The following is an 18,187-nucleotide window of genomic DNA, read 5'->3' on the forward strand; positions in this document are numbered from 1 at the left end:
TGGTTTCCGGAGTGACTGTTGCATTGGCAATTGATCCATCTTCACATAACGCAGAAACAGTAATTGATTCACCGATCGTAGCAGCAACACATACAGTACCGTTAACATTAGTGGTATGCATTTCAATTATTCCTGATGACTTCTCCAACACGCTAAAACAAAACAGGTAAACAAACAATAGTAAATTTAACAGAAAATAATATCATCAATGAACATACAGCCTCAATACTTAATTTCCATAAAATATGGGAGAATAACTCTGATTTGTAACCGAAACATATTATTTAAAACTTACGTTATGTTTGTAAAAATAACTGGTTCAAGACATTGGTCATCACCACAAGTTTGAATATTAACACAACCCATTGCATACGGTGTAGTAAATGTTTCTGGTAATTGTGTTGTTTGTTCCCGACATTGGAGAATAACAGCAACTTCGCTACAAGTTCCTACTTGACAATCACCGGTGGTTTCCAGAGTGACTGTTGCATTGGCAATTGATCCATCTTCACATAACGCAGAAACAGTAATTGATTCACCGATCGTAGCAGCAACACATACAGTACCGTTAACATTAGTGGTATGCATTTCAATTATTCCTGATGACTTCTCCCACACGCTAAAACAAAAGAGGTAAACAAACAATAGTAAATTTAACAGAAAATAATATCATCAATGAACATACAGCCTCAATACTTAATTTCCATAAAATATGGGAGAATAACTCTGATTTGTAACCAAACATATTATTTAAAACTTACGTTATGTTTGTAAAAATAACTGGTTCAAGACATTGGTCATCACCACAAGTTTGAATATGAACACAACCCATTGCATACGGTGTAGTAAATGTTTCTGGTAATTGTGTTGTTTGTTCCCGACATTGGAGAATAAGAGCAACTTCGCTACAAGTTCCTACTTGACAATCACCGGTGGTTTCCGGAGTGACTGTTGCATTGGCAATTGATCCATCTTCACATAACGCAGAAACAGTAATTGATTCACCGACCGTAGCAGCAACACATATAGTACCGTTAACATTAGTGGTATGCATTTCAATTATTCCTGATGACTTCTCCAACACGCTAAAACAAAACAGGTAAACAAACAATAGTAAATGTAATAGAAAATAATATCATCAATGAAAATAAGGCATCAATACTTAATTTCTATCAATTATGGAAGAATAACTTTGATTTGTTACCGAAACATATTATTTAAAACTTACGTTATGTTTGTAAAAATAACTGGTTCAAGACACTGGTCGTCAGCACAAGTTTGAATATGAACACAACCCATTACATACGGTGTAGTCAATTTTTCTGGTAATTGTGTTGTTTGTTCCCGACATTGGAGAATAAGAGCAACTTCGCTACAAGTTCCTAAAACACAATCACTGGTGGTCTCGGGAGTTACTGTGGCATTGGCAATTGATCCATCTTCACATAACGCAGAAACAATAATTGATTCACCGACCGTAGCAGCAACACATACAGTACCGTTAACATTAGTGGTATGCATTTCAATTATTCCTGATGACTTCTCCAACACGCTAAAACAAAACAGGTAAACAAACAATAGTAAATTTAACAGAAAATAATATCATCAATGAACATACAGCCTCAATACTTCATTTCCATAAAATATGGAAGAATAACTTTGGTTTGTAACAGAAACATATTATTAAAAACTAACGTTATGTTTGAAAAAATAACTGGTTCAAGACACTGGTCGTCAGCACAAGTTTGAATATGAACACAACCCATTGCATACGGTGTAGTAAATATTTCTGGTAATTGTGTTGTTTGTTCCCAACATTGGAGAATAAGAGCAACTTCGCTACAAGTTCCTACTTGACAATCACCGGTGGTTTCCGGAGTGACTGTTGCATTGGCAGTTGATCCATCTTCACATAACGCAGAAACAGTAATTGATTCACCGACCGTAGCAGCAACACATACAGTACCATTAACATTAGTGGTATGCAATTCAATTATTCCTGATGAATTCTCCAACATGCTAAAACAAAACAGGTAAACAAACAATAGTAAATTTAACAGAAAATAATATCATCAATGAACATACAGCCTCAATACTTAATTTCCATAAAATATGGGAGAATAACTTTGGTTTGTAACCGAAACATATTATTTAAAACTTACGCTATGTTTGTAAAAATAACTGGTTCAAGACACTGGTCGTCAGCACAAGTTTGAATATGAACACAACCCATTGCATACGGTGTAGTAAATATTTCTGGTAATTGTGTTGTTTTTTCCCGACATTGGAGAATAAGAGCAACTTCGCTACAAGTTCCTACTTGACAATCACCGGTGGTTTCCGGAGTGACTGTTGCATTGGCAATTGATCCATCTTCACATAACGCAGAAACAGTAATTAATTCACCGATCGTAGCAGCAACACATACAGTACCGTTAACATTAGTGGTATGCATTTCAATTATTCCTGATGACTTCTCCAACACGCTAAAACAAAACAGGTAAACAAACAATAGTAAATTTAACAGAAAATAATATCATCAATGAACATACAGCCTCAATACTTAATTTCCATAAAATATGGGAGAATAACTTTGGTTTGTAACCGAAACATATTATTTAAAACTTACGTTATGTTTGTAAAAATAACTGGTTCAAGACACTGGTCGTCAGCACAAGTTTGAATATGAACACAACCCATTGCATACGGTGTAGTAAATATTTCTGGTAATTGTGTTGTTTGTTCCCGACATTGGAGAATAAGAGCAACTTCGCTACAAGTTCCTACTTGACAATCACCGGTGGTTTCCGGAGTGACTGTTGCATTGGCAATTGATCCATCTTCACATAACGCAGAAACAGTAATTGATTCACCGATCGTAGCAGCAACACATACAGTACCGTTAACATTAGTGGTATGCATTTCAATTATTCCTGATGACTTCTCCAACACGCTAAAACAAAACAGGTAAACAAACAATAGTAAATTTAACAGAAAATAATATCATCAATGAACATACAGCCTCAATACTTAATTTCCATAAAATATGGGAGAATAACTCTGATTTGTAACCAAACATATTATTTAAAACTTACGTTATGTTTGTAAAAATAACTGGTTCAAGACATTGGTCGTCAACACAAGTTTGAATATGAACACAACCCATTGCATACGGTGTAGTAAATGTTTCTGGTAATTGTGTTGTTTGTTCCCGACATTGGAGAATAAGAGCAACTTCGCTACAAGTTCCTACTTGACAATCACCGGTGGTTTCCGGAGTGACTGTTGCATTGGCAATTGATCCATCTTCACATAACGCAGAAACAGTAATTGATTCACCGACCGTAGCAGCAACACATACAGTACCGTTAACATTAGTGGTATGCATTTCAATTATTCCTGATGACTTCTCCAACACGCTAAAACAAAACAGGTAAACAAACAATAGTAAATGTAATAGAAAATAATATCATCAATGAAAATACGGCATCAATACTTAATTTCTATCAATTATGGAAGAATAACTTTGATTTGTTACCGAAACATATTATTTAAAACTTACGTTATGTTTGTAAAAATAACTGGTTCAAGACACTGGTCGTCAGCACAAGTTTGAATATGAACACAACCCATTACATACGGTGTAGTAAATATTTCTGGTAATTGTGTTGTTTGTTCCCGACATTGGAGAATAAGAGCAACTTCGCTACAAGTTCCTAAAACACAATCACTGGTGGTCTCGGGAGTTACTGTTGCATTGGCAATTGATCCATCTTCACATAACGCAGAAACAATAATTGATTCACCGACCGTAGCAGCAACACATACAGTACCGTTAACATTAGTGGTATGCATTTCAATTATTCCTGATGACTTCTCCAACACGCTAAAACAAAACCGGTAAACAAACAATAGTAAATTTAACAGAAAATAATATCATCAATGAACATACAACCTCAATACTTAATTTCCATAAAATATGGGAGAATAACTTTGATTTGTAACCAAACATAGTATTTAAAACTTACGTTATGTTTGTAAAAATAACTGGTTCAAGACATTGGTCATCACCACAAGTTTGAATATGAACACATCCCATTGCATACGGTGTAGTAAATGATTCTGGTAATTGTGTTGTTTCTTCCCGACATTGGAGAATAAGAGCAACTTCGCTACAAGTTCCTACAACACAATCACCGATGGTTTCCGGAATGACTGTTGCATTAGCAATTGAGCCATCCTCACATAACGCAGAAATAGTAATTGATTCACCGACCGTAGCAGCAACACATACAGTACCGTTAACATTAGTGGTATGCATTTCAATTATTCCTGATGACTTCTCCAACACGCTAAAACAAAACAGGTAAACAAACAATAGTAAATTTAACAGAAAATAATATCATCAATGAACATACAGCCTCAATACTTCATTTCCATGAAATATGGAAGAATAACTTTGGTTTGTAACCGAAACATATTATTTAAAACTTACGTTATGTTTGAAAAAATAACTGGTTCAAGACACTGGTCGTCAGCACAAGTTTGAATATGAACACAACCCATTGCATACGGTGTAGTAAATGATTCTGGTAATTGTGTTGTTTGTTCCCGACATTGGAGAATAAGAGCAACTTCGCTACAAGTTCCTACCACACAATCACCGGTGGTTTCCGGAATGACTGTTGCATTAGCAATTGAGCCATCCTCACATAACGCAGAAATAGTAATTGATTCACCGACCGTAGCAGCAACACATACAGTACCGTTAACATTAGTGGTATGCATTTCAATTATTCCTGATGACATCTCCAACACGCTAAAACAAAACAGGTAAACAAACAATAGTAAATGTAATAGAAAATAATATAATCAATGAACATACAGCCTCAATACTTAATTTCCATAAAATATGGGAGAATAACTTTGATTTGTAACCAAACATATTATTTAAAACTTACGTTATGTTTTTAAAAATAACTGGTTCAAGACATTGGTCATCACCACAAGTTTGAATATGAACACATCCCATTGCATACGGTGTAGTAAATGATTCTGGTAATTGTGTTGTTTGTTCCCGACATTGGAGAATAAGAGCAACTTCGCTACAAGTTCCTACCACACAATCACCGGTGGTTTCCGGAATGACTGTTGCATTAGCAATTGATCCATCCTCACATAACGCAGAAACAGTAATTGATTCACCGACCGTAGCAGCAACACATACAGTACCGTTAACATTAGTGGTGTGCATTTCAATTATTCCTGATGACATCTCCAACACGCTAAAACAAAACAGGTAAACAAACAATAGTATATGTAATAGAAAATAATATCATCAATGAAAATACGGCATCAATACTTAATTTCTATCAATTATGGAAGAATAACTTTAATTTGTTACCGAAACATATTATTTAAAACTTACGTTATGTTTTTAAAAATAACTGGTTCAAGACACTGGTCGTCAGCACAAGTTTGAATATGAACACAACCCATTGCATACGGTGTAGTAAACGTTTCTGGTAATTGTGTTGTTTGTTCCCGACATTGGAGAATAAGAGCAACTTCGCTACAAGTTCCTACTTGACAATCACCGGTGGTTTCCGGAGTGACTGTTGCATTGGCAATTGATCCATCTTCACATAACGCAGAAACAGTAATTGATTCACCGACCGTAGCAGCAACACATACAGTACCGTTAACATTAGTGGTATGCATTTCAATTATTCCTGATGACTTCTCCAACACGCTAAAACAAAACAGGTAAACAAACAATAGTAAATTTAACAGAAAATAATATCATCAATGAACATACAGCCTCAATACTTAATTTCCATAAAATATGGGAGAATAACTTTGATTAGTAACCGAACATATTATTTAAAACTTACGTTATGTTTGTAAAAATAACTGGTTCAAGACACTGGTCGTCAGCACAAGTTTGAATATGAACACAACCCATTGCATACGGAGTAGTAAATGTTTCTGGTAATTGTGTTGTTTGTTCCCGACATTGGAGAATAAGAGCAACTTCGCTACAAGTTCCTACAACACAATCACCGGTGGTTTCCGGAGTGAGTGTTGCATTGGCAATTGATCCATCTTCACATAACGCAGAAACAGTTAGAGATTCACCGACCGTAGCAGCAACACATACTGTACTGTTTTCATTAGTGGTGTACTTTTCAATTCTACCTGATGAAATCTCCAGCACACTAAAATATAGGTTACAAAATAAACATTTTTAATTGCATTTTTTTCAAATACAACTCCATTATTATAAATATACAATAGTGAGAAAGAGTAATCTTTTTTTTTTATTAATAATTCGATTATTTGAAACTTACCTTATGTTTCTGAACATAACTGGTTCAAGGCATTTTTCGTCACCACAAGTTTTTATACGAACACAACCCATTTCATATGGTGTAGTAAATGATTCTGGTAATTGTGTTGTTTGTACACGACATTGCAGGATAAGAGCAACACTGCTACAAGTTCCTACTTGACAATTACCAGTGCTTTCCGGAGTTACTGTTGCATTTGCCATTGATCCATCTTCACATAACGCAGAAACAGTTACGGATTCACCGACCGTAGCAGCAACACATACTGTACCATTTTCATTAGTGGTGTACTTTTCAATTCTACCTGATGAAATGTCCAGCACACTAAAAAATAGGTTACAAAATAAACATTTTTAATTGCATTTTTTTCAAATACAACTTCATTATTATAAATATACAATAGTGAGAAAGAGTAATCTTTTTTTTAATTAATAATTCGATTATTTGAAACTTACCTTATGTTTCTGAACATAACTGGCTCAAGGCACTTTTCGTCACCACAAGTTTTTATACGAACACAACCCATTTCATATGGTGTAGTAAATGATTCTGGTAATTGTGTTGTTTGTAAACGACATTGGAGGATAAGAGCAACACTGCTACAAGTTCCTACTTGACAATCACCAGTGCTTTCCGGAGTTACAGTTGCATTTGCCACTGATCCATCTTCACATAACGCAAAAACAGTTACGGATTCACCGACCGTAGCAGCAACACATACTGTACCGTTTTCATTACTAGTGTACTTTTCAATTCTACCTGATGAAATCTCCAGCACACTAAAATATAGGTTACAAAATAAACATTTTTAATTGCATTTTCTTAAATACAACTCCATTATTATAAATATACAATATTGAGAAAGAGTAAATTTTTTTTTAATTAATAATTCGATTATTTGAAACTTACCTTATGTTTCTGAACATAACTAGCTCAAGGCACTTTTCGTCACCACAAGTTTTTATACGAACACAACCCATTTCATATGGTGTAGTAAATGATTGTGGTAATTGTGTGGTTTGTACCCGACATTGGAGGATAAGAGCAACACTGCTACAAGTTCCTACTTGACAATCACCAGTGCTTTCTGGAGTTATAGTTGCATTTGCCATTGATCTATCTTCACATAACGCAGAAACAGTTAGAGATTCACCGACAGTAGCAGCAACACATACTGTACCGTTTTCATTAGTGGTGTATTTTTCGATTCTACCTGATGAATTTTCCAGCACACTAAATATAGGTAACAAAATAAACATTTTTAATTGCATTTTTTTCAAATACAACTCTATTATTATAAATATATAATAATAAGAGTAAAAATTGTTTTATTAATAATTCGATTATTTGAAACTTACCTTATGTTTCTGAACATAACTGGTTCAAGGCATTTTTCGTCACCACAAGTTTTTATACGAACACAACCCATTGCATACGGTGTAGTAAATGATTCTGGTAATTGTGTTGTTTGTACACGACATTGGAGGATAAGAGCAACACTGCTACAAGTTCCTACTTGACAATCACCAGTGCTTTCCGGAGTTACAGTTGCATTTGCCATTGATCCATCTTCACATAACGCAGAAACAGTTACGGATTCATCGACCGTAGCAGCAACACATACTGTACCGTTTTCATTAGTGGTGTACTTTTGAATTCTACCTGATGAAATCTCCAGTACACTGAAATGTAGGTTACAGAATAATCACTTTTAATAGCATTTTTTCAAATACAACTCCATTATTATAAATATATAATAGTGAGAAAGAGTAATTTTTTTTTAATTAATAATTCGATTATTTTAAACTTACCTTATGTTTCTGAACATAACTGGTTCAAGGCACTTTTCGTCACCACAAGTTTTTATACGAACACAACCCATTTCATATGGTGTAGTAAATGATTCTGGTAATTGTGTTGTTTGTACACGACATTGGAGGATAAGAGCAACACTGCTACAAGTTCCTACTTGACAATTACCAGTGCTTTCCGGAGTTACAGTTGCATTTGCCATTGATCCATCTTCACATAACGCAGAAACAGTTACGGATTCACCGACCGTAGCAGCAACACATACAGTACCGTTATCATTAGTGGTGTACATTTCAATTTTTCCAGATGAAATATCCAGCACACTAACACAGGTTAAATAACAAGAATATTTGTATTGTACATTGTTTAAACAATAAGTCTATCTTGATTATATTATTCTAATGAAATCTCCAACAAACTAAACAGAACTTGTAACACATTATTAAAGTATTAAAACGTAAAACAATCTAATCTGCATAGTATTTAATGTGCAATGAAATTTAGTTGTTCTGTCGAAAACCAAAAATTGTTATGAGAAACTCTCCACATGTTAAATGTGTAATGGTGGTGATTGCGCTAAAACTAATAATGGGTGTATTAAACTTACTTGACATCGTAATCGGGGACATAAGTTAGACATTTGTCATCACTACAAGTCATTATACGAACACACCCCGATTGGGTACAGTTAAATTCATCACTTCCGTCACTACAGTCCATTTTTCCATTACATAATGTATCATATCCAATACATTCACCACTTCCACACATAAAACCATTACATGTAAGACATTTCATAAGAAAAAGAGCTTTAGAACATTCTGCATCTTGGTTGGTTGTATTCAATTGTATAGTAATGGTTTCATTATTGATGGTGCAACGGGTTGTCACATTTACTTCAGAGTTTGTCTTGACAGTGAAAACTACTTTTCCACTCGCATCAGTGAAATTTGAGTATCCATATGAATAACTATGTCCGACAATTCTGGAGAAAAAAAAAACAACCGAAAATTAATTATGGTTATATGTCTGCTGGATATATGGCTATGACAAAACGTTCGAACCTATGACTATGGCAACAATGTGAAAAAAAGAAATACACAGTCTTAGTATATGACCGGCATTGAATCATCCAACTAACTTTTAATCATGTGTGTATGGTTATTTTTATTCCATTGACATTAATATAAAGAAGCCGATACAAGAGGTGGTTTATTTTATAGATAGGGTTCTTTTTAGTCAAATATAATTGTAGTTTACGTCTATAATATTACTGTTGAATGCGTATAAAAAACAAAATGGTAAATTTTATACGGCGGACACTGCAGGTTGACAGGTTGCTCGAATGTGATCAGTCAAAGCCTCATATCGCGCATGTGGTTTCTCACTGTTTAACAAAACTAAACGCCCAAACCGAAATTGCAGTATTCGCATATAAAGACATTGCACACTCAATAACGTAATAATATTTCACTAAAACATTGATTGAATATTATAACCTACAATCCTCAAAGACAAAAACCTACTTAGGTATGTTAATTACAATCATAATAAATACTTACTCAACGTAATGGTCAGGAACAGGTTGCGTACAATCATAATCTAAACACACAGATACATTAAGACAAGTTTGCTCATCAGAAACAATTCCTCCCTGCCACAGTGACAAATGTGGGAGTGATGCTACCCAGTACAGCTCACCAGAAAACACCTCAATATGTCCATAGTCTTGTGGTTTCCATGCACCTAATATGTATTACAGTAAAACCTGTTTTAGTGTACTATAATTTGTTGTTTATTTATTGTTCTTTGTATGTTTCATTACATGACAATAAAATGACAATATAATTTACTCTGAATCTTCATTATCATAAATAATAAGTGTTGTTAGTTTATCAATAATAGGATAATAAAATGTTAAATATTTTTCCCCCCTGTACACTAAATTTCAGCTTAATATTTAATTTAACAAAGTAAAAAACACACATAATGACAAGTCCTTTTTTGTTATGTTAAAATACCTTTTCCACTTTAGCGAATGACAATATATTATCAAGTCGGCGCTGGATGAGGTCGTGCAGTATATTGAGTTACTGTGTTTAGTGTATCTAAGACTATATATAAATTTACGTAAAGGCAAAATTCGGTAAATCGCGTGTTATTTCTAAAATATTTACTCGATGGTATATAAAGTTGGTTAGAATCTCGGTACTGATTTTAACCACCTGATTTAACCCTTTTTACTAATTAAATTTAGTTAGATAATTAGTTATTGACAATTAAAACGAATTTAGGTTCAACGATTTGCCCCCAATAGGGGTGTTTTCTGATCGTGGTATACACTGTCTAATGGATATCCTCATGAAAAAATACCTGCACACAATAATACGAGGATACTTCGCATTTTCCTATCTCCTCCTACGATAATTGTTTTCAATAGCTGAAAACCGGTTGAACAGCTCGAGTACAGTATCATAATGTTGAAGACAGACCGAGAATCTCGGTACTGATTTTAACCTGATGTAACCCTGTTTACTAATTCAATTTAGTTAGATAATAAGTTATTGACAATTAAACGAATTTAGGTTCAACGATTTGAACAGCTCGAGTACAGTATCATAATGTTGAAGACAGGCCGATTTTCTTTAAAAAATAATATTTTGATAGATTTAATATACGTTTATACAAATGTATTGATTTGCAATGAATGGAACATTCCCAATTATTTGGTTTAACCATGCTTGCATACATCCATAGTTTAACACAAGTAAGTAAATTTATGGGCCCTTGGAGAATAAACATAAACAGTATTGTAATGCTATACAATACTATAGGTATTAACCACGTTTGATCATCATAGTCATATATACTTTATTGTCCATTTAAAAAACAGAAATGTGATTTGAAAACTGGCAAAATACAAAAATATAAAATACAATTTACAAAAACACACACAAAAAGTTAAGAGGCTAAAAATTGTTAAAATTAGATAAAAATTATTATTATTTAATTATATTATATGATTTATTATTATATTGAACTAACGATGATTTAAAGTTTATATAAAAGCATTAAAACTATAAAAATAAACAAAAGCGGTTACATTTTACCTTTGTACTCTGGAGTTATATAAGTGTATAGCATTAGGTACAAACGAGCACCTAAACCGTTTTGTTTTGGTATTAAGTGCACGTAGTCTTATCGCCATTTAAATCGCATTTAATTTCTTATTGTGTGTGTTTGTACCGCTAGATATAATATAAACAAATATACTAATAAACTTTATTACTGTGAGTGTGGGTAGCCCCTACTTTTAGATTATAAACACATAACAATAATTATAATAATTTATTACTGACAGTTGCTTCTCATCTTTTGTATAAATTAATAATTACAAAAAAATATAAACGTCGTAGTGGTGTATCGTTACACGTACTTTACTATTTCAATCGACTATGACAGTGACAATTTTAACATAGTTATTAAATCGGAAATGTTTTACTCTATTTAGTGGTATATTATTTATAAGCCTATAAAAAAATATGTCGTTACTTATAAAAATAAATATAAATAATAAAGAAATATAAAGAATAATTTATTATAAAGAATATATTAAAAAAGTGTTCCTCTTTGTATCCCTCATCCCTAACCCTCAACAATAATGTTAGATAGAAAACAAAAATTGGGTTTGTTAAATAAATCCAAATCAAACATTTGGACTCATTTTGTGACAAGTTTCTCTTTTGGAAGTAATTTCCAGGGTGCTAATTTTGGTTGACTACATAAATTATTGTGTCTATTTATTTGTTTATGTAAACGACAATGTTTTATAGTCATGCGTTACGTACATTTGAAATCGCCAGTTCTTTTACGCTGAAATTACTATGTAGGCCTATTCGAGAACCATCTGTGGACATGATCTAGTAATACATAATTGAAGCTAAAGTAATTTTGGTAAATAATTATTTCTAGATTGTACATGAATTGGATAAAGTATAATATACGGAAATCAGCAAGCCATGACGTTTACTTTCATTATTCATGGTAGTTGTAATATTGTGATAAGTGGTGTCACTTTAATGGGCCATCATTAGTAAAACTACCTTATGTAAGTCAGGATTCAGAACCTTTTTTCTGCGAAACCAACATACATAACCATACATGTATAGCGTTCTGATTTTTTTACTGATAATGATACTCGTCGTGAAGGTAGCGATAAATCATCGCTTGTTTGGGTTGTTCCATACCTTTTCTGGCATTCTACAATTTGTTTCTTGGCTCGTTTTACTTCAAAATCCGAGTCGATGGCAATTTGCGTTATTTTTAGTTCATATATTTCGGCCTTAACTATGGATAAGTTATAGGCCTATGCTCTGTTTCTATAACTTGGTTCACGTAAAGATTTTATTTGTTCTTCTTTGTTTATTATACATCTTGTCCATGATTTTAGTTTTGAGTCGGGTGGGGGGGGGGGGAGTGGTAGTTTAATTAAATTTAAATTAATTAAGATTTCAGAGATTTAATTTCCGTTCTGAGATTTATATTTTCAGTTCCAATAGAGAGTTTCAGATTTTTTAATTATCGCAAATTTTCAACACCACTCACGTTAGACAGAACGCTTACAGTTTAAAAGTAGCGATTGTGAACAAAACAACGATTACGTAACATGAACAAAAGGCACGAGTGGAGAAAGCACTGAACTCAGTAGACCGTGAAGAATGTTAGAAATCTCTCAGTGAAAAAAAAACCAATATATTTGTTAGCCCAGAAAATAAACGCTAATTACAGGGCAAAGGTACAGTCAGAGTCGGTACAGTTCGTTATAGTGGTGGTCTATTTTAAGTGACTTAGCTTAGAAAAACAAAGGTTGTTTCTACTCTCCAGTATTTGAAAATCATGCCTTTATTTCCCCATCAAGCTAAGATAAAGTTATTCCTGAATTTACCTGTGCAGTTGTGGTTACCTAATTGATAGATTTGAGCACAAAATTGAGATATCAGTTCAAATGTACAGTGTACTTGTGTTAGACTGCCTTCGGTATTAACGGCATCAAGGGGGAAGACAGGATGTACCATGACAAGCTAACTTTGGTTAGGTAGGCCTAAGTAAAATAATTGTAATTAATAAATGAAACATTTGCTTACCGGTTAACTTCTCGTAATAAAAGGATTGGACGACATCACCTTGTTTTGCTGAACCAGGTAGTATAGGAACAGAAACAATAATTGATTCATTTAAATTAACCTCCTGACCAGTGTTTTTGTCTATCAACGTCAGATCAAAACGGGTTATCGGCTGAATGAGTTTACCTGTAGAGAAATTGTACAGTTAGATAAAACATACAAATCAAATAGATGACAGCGTATGTTTTTAGGGCAATATAAAATAAAAAAGATGACAGTTTTTATATTTCGTTACAAAGTCTTCATTTTGTCCTCTTTCGAGTTCCCCGTGTTGTCCTGTTTTTTTTTATATTTCAATGTTATGGGCTGCCTCTCACGAGCTTTGCTTTTCTCATTTACAGCTGAGTGCACTGGGAGTTGTCGGGAATTGAACCCGGGTCTGTGTGGTAGGGTGGCCAGTTCCTTTCCACGCCGCCTTTTTCTCCCTAGTATTTTCAACTAGGTACTCATTTACAGCTGAGTGGACTGGGAGTTGTCGGGAATTGAACCCGGGTCTATCTGTATGACAGTCAAGTGTCCTAACCACTCGGCTATCCAACTCCAACTCTTTAAATAATAAAATACAAATACAAACAAAATAACATTACAATATACTAATAGTGACGGATACAAACACTAATAAATAATAAATTCTCTTATATTATGAGGAAATAGCAAAACAGAGTGATACATGTTATGATTACAATATCTATATGAAGAAATAGTAAAACGAACATATTATTACAAGTGATACAGGACAGTATTATATGGACAAATAGTTAACTATTTAATTATTATAATTTATTATTATTAAATTATTCTCTCCATTCAATCACACAAGCCCACAAGAGAACCACGTTTTATCACGGTATCTAAATATTCCCACAAAAACAAGTTAGTAAGCTTTCTTCGAGAGTTATATAAATCATATATTATGTATATAATTATATAATTTTTACAATATATTGTAATAATATGTATTTCAACAAAATGATTAACACAAGCTCTTACAGTTGTAGTTTGATTGTTAATGCCGATTAAAGAATTTCGTTTACGTGGGACTCAAACGCTATGCTCTGATTCTACTGTATTCCAAAGAAGAAGAAACTAAATATATTCAATGAAATCTAAAAGCGTAGCCAATGCCAAATCGAATCTATTATCCTTAAAGTTTAACAGTCAAGGTAAATCTAATGAATCTAATAGATTAGTCTACACCTACTTAAAAAAAAATAAAAACCTTTCATTTTAGGTATACAATAGTTGTTTAAAGGTATTTAAACAGTTCGACTCACCTTTCGGATCAACAGACGTAGGTATGTTTAATAACTGGGTTTCATCACCAATGTTAGTAAAACAAACTGAAATGTCCACTGTATCGTTACCAAGGTTATCTAAACTTCCTGAAAATGTAAGGTAGTTTATAATTTATTCAAGATGAATTTTGCAAACTTTGTTATATATTTTGTTATATATTATAAATAACAAACTAAAACAAAACAGAACATATTTTCGAAATGTATGGTCCTACAAATAATACAATAATGTTCAGTGCATTCATCTTCTGAAACCAATAACTTTCTTTTATGAATCATCATAACAAACTTTATGAACCTAATTAAAAATTAATCATGTGAGCATGATAGTAATTATATATATAATAATATAGGCCTACATTAATTATATAATAATTTTTTTTAATCAAAGATTCATTAATTCTCTCATTTATCTTCTCATTTATCTTTGAACGCAAGATGCTATTACTTTAACTAATATCGCTAATGATAATAAATATTACTGATTAATATACTGGGGCAAATTCATAATTATGTGGTATGGACGCGAGATTAATATGGACCTCTAGTTGGCCAACAAATTACAGAACCAGTACAATGTCTGGAAGTATGTAAAGTGAAAATGTATTAACTGACCAGGATTGATATGAAAATTTGCAGTAGGGGTGGAGCTGGGAGTACTTAGCCGTGTTTGGAGGGAGAGAGAAGAACATGTTTAACCAGGAAAAGATATCATTTGTGAGCGACACTTGAAAACTCTATATCACCTTTTTAAGTATGCAAACTTACCAGGTGTAAATAAAATTGACATTTGTCCTCCCGACGGCATATCAATTTCCACCGACGTACTCAAAGTAGTATCTACTTTTATTGTTGAGACAATCGTTAGTGGTATCAGCTCAAATTCAAAGGTTGTGTACGATGAAGTATGTTCTGGAGTTTGCCAAATTTTACTTGCTTCCAAAAAACCATGTACGTCTATGGTTATTGTGCCACTTGAATTCCCTGGTAAAAGAAAAACGTTTTCCTGTCCATCGTAGATTATAATCAGACCACCACTTGTATGTTGAACAACTGTTACAGACGGGTTGTTTAGGTCAGCCCAACGTATGTTCGTTGGCCTTAAATAGACATAAGAATCTGCAAAATAATGTAAATTGTTTCAACAAAAATGACTACTTCCCAGAAAACTGTTGCAACAAAAGCGATTAATCTACTTACCAAAAATAACATAAATTGGTTCAACAAAAGTGTCTACTTCCCAAAATAATATAAATTGGTTCAACAAAAGTAGCTATACTTCATATACCAAAAAAATGTTTATATATATTTACATACCGTTAGATAATACCAATTTTCATAGATAGACTATTTTATTGAATCATTATCGACCAATGGACTGCAACGTATCTTATTTATTATATTTATTTATAACTGTGTAGGACTTAATTAATTACAGTAACTAAATTTAGTAATTATTTTCATACTGATAGCATAAATACTATATATTTTTCTATAACCAATTATTTAATTGTCAGTTACACTAATTGTTCTGTTTGTATTTTTCACTTTTTATGTCATGTTTGTTTTGTTGCTGTATTTATTATCTCGTCTTGAATTTTATACCCAGGTAACCACATATCATGTATGTATTTATATGACGATGAATAAAGAATCTTGAAAGTTTTAAAAAGGGCGTTACATATTTCTTTATTCAAAATATTTATAATATTTTGTTGATTTGATTGAGAAAACGTTTTACTTCTAAACCAGATCCTCAAAAAAAAAGAAACAACATCTTTATATTAACATTTAAATATGTTATATATTTATGTTAAATATTTATGTACTAATATACTTTTTTTCTTGCTTGAATACATAATACTATTATTGCGAAACTGAATATTTGAATAAAGAGAATAAATCATTTTGAGCACTTATTTCTGTAATAACACACTTGGCAGCCATATTAGGCCCACAGCAAATGTATTCATCGTTTTGCCCTTTGTATTTAACAACAACGATATTCAAGTATTGGTATTATGTTATACTGCAAAGAATTGAAGAGACAGAAAAGATTTAGGTTAGGGCCTAGAGAAATAGGTGCCGCGACTATGGTCCAACAAAAGGCTGTACAACGTCAACTGTTTAGTCTGATAAATTGTATAGAGGTAATATTGACAGTGTGGAAACAAAGTGTACAGCGATAGTGCAATGTTGTCAAAGTACATCCAGTGTCATTTTAAATAATTCAGAAAACTGGGATGATAAAAAAAAAAGATATTTTAATTGATGTACTTTAAAAAGGTATATTTTTCTAACACCATGATCACGTAAAGATTCGAGTGAGACATTAAATTTAAAGTTTGTTAGCGTACAGTGTCTCTGGTGACACGTACTTCATGCATGGCACACTAGACACTGTTGTCTGTTTTGTATAGACAGACATTAATAGCAATTAATTGTAATATTCCTATTTTATATTAATTTATTTTACTTTCGCATCTATAAACCTTTTCTCACTATTCATAGCAAAATCGTTATTAACCATTAAATTAGTTGATTCACTGTGCCTAACTAACTATAGTCAGTAGCCACTAACCTGTTTCCCTGGCATTTATAGAGGTGTGTGTTGAAACAAAGAGAAAAAATGACAAGATTAACCGCTTCATTTTTCTCGATAGACCGTAAGCACGTCTCAATCTTTAATAGGCCTACTTATCCATGATATGCGGCAAAATCAGTTATATTTCCTACAGTATGTTTCGATATGTGTTTGTAATATCAGAGCTAGTTAAATATTGGTTATTGAAAGGCAAATTGTATTGTATCCTTTATGAAGGTTCTGCTTAGCCAAGCATATACAACTGATCAGTACAATTCAATTTCAACAGAATGTGTGTGTATTGTATTGGTTAAAAGCAATTGGATAAGTGAATTGACGTTGATTTATCTGTATTTTGACTTTTATATCCCAATTTAGAAAGTCATGGTGAGATGGAATGGGAAAATAACTAGTGGACAAATGGATGGAACATTTTCTTATTTTAACTTTTAAAGGGCACTATAGTATTTTATTTAGTGACATATATTTTAATTTTAATTTGAAAAATGTATTTTTTATGCCCGTTTTTATGTCATTTATTTACTTTTTGTTAATTAAAATCAATCAAACTACCACTTCTATTCAGTCTACATTTTCAGATTATTGTTTTCTAACAATATATAAACACGAATGCTTATGAGTGTAATGTGGCAAATAATTTCAGGTGAAAAACAAAAATATGAAATGTCATCTTTACACTGAATGAACTTATATGCCTCACATGCACGAATGTAAAACATAAAACGCTTTAGGAGTGCTTCATAAAATGTATTTAATTGAAAACCATGTGGCCCACAATTGTCCCATCAAATGACAAGAATCTAGGCTACGTGTGGGTTATAAAAAATATAGGTCTATGCCTATGTATAAATGTTATACTATTCGCCATCTTCTCCCTCTCACGCGCGCCAGAGCGTAAAATATCGAAAGTTTGCCAACTTCAATAATATTACACGCATGGCG

The 18,187-nt window shown here is 32.8% G+C and overlaps 1 protein-coding gene across 1 annotated transcript; it reads right to left on the minus strand.

Moving 5' to 3' along the window:
* Nucleotides 1-1,989: 1,989 nt before the first annotated feature.
* Nucleotides 1,990-17,408, minus strand: LOC140052519 (uncharacterized). Its single transcript, XM_072098128.1, has 13 exons — nucleotides 17,222-17,408; nucleotides 15,409-15,759; nucleotides 14,620-14,727; nucleotides 13,307-13,471; nucleotides 9,725-9,908; nucleotides 8,770-9,147; nucleotides 8,162-8,485; nucleotides 7,709-8,032; nucleotides 7,260-7,583; nucleotides 6,806-7,129; nucleotides 6,351-6,674; nucleotides 5,915-6,218; nucleotides 1,990-2,019 (listed from the first exon to the last, which is right to left on the minus strand). Exons 1-13 carry the CDS (start codon nucleotides 17,289-17,291, stop codon nucleotides 1,990-1,992), a joined length of 3,210 nt encoding a protein of 1,069 aa, XP_071954229.1. The 5' UTR covers nucleotides 17,292-17,408.
* Nucleotides 17,409-18,187: the final 779 nt, after the last annotated feature.

The sequence above is a fragment of the Antedon mediterranea genome, chromosome 6, assembly GCF_964355755.1.
Source record: "Antedon mediterranea chromosome 6, ecAntMedi1.1, whole genome shotgun sequence".
Taxonomy (NCBI): Eukaryota; Metazoa; Echinodermata; class Crinoidea; order Comatulida; family Antedonidae; genus Antedon; species Antedon mediterranea.

Excerpts from the sequence above, each read along its gene's own strand:
- LOC140052519 (XM_072098128.1), bottom strand. The coding sequence starts at position 17,291 with ATGAAGCGGTTAATCTTGTCATTTTTTCTCTTTGTTTCAACACACACC. Across the intron at positions 8,033-8,161 it reads GTTATGTTCAGAAACATAAG|TGTACTGGAGATTTCATCAG; the intron begins GTAAGTTTAAAA and ends CCTACATTTCAG. Across the intron at positions 7,584-7,708 it reads GTTATGTTCAGAAACATAAG|TGTGCTGGAAAATTCATCAG; the intron begins GTAAGTTTCAAA and ends ACCTATATTTAG.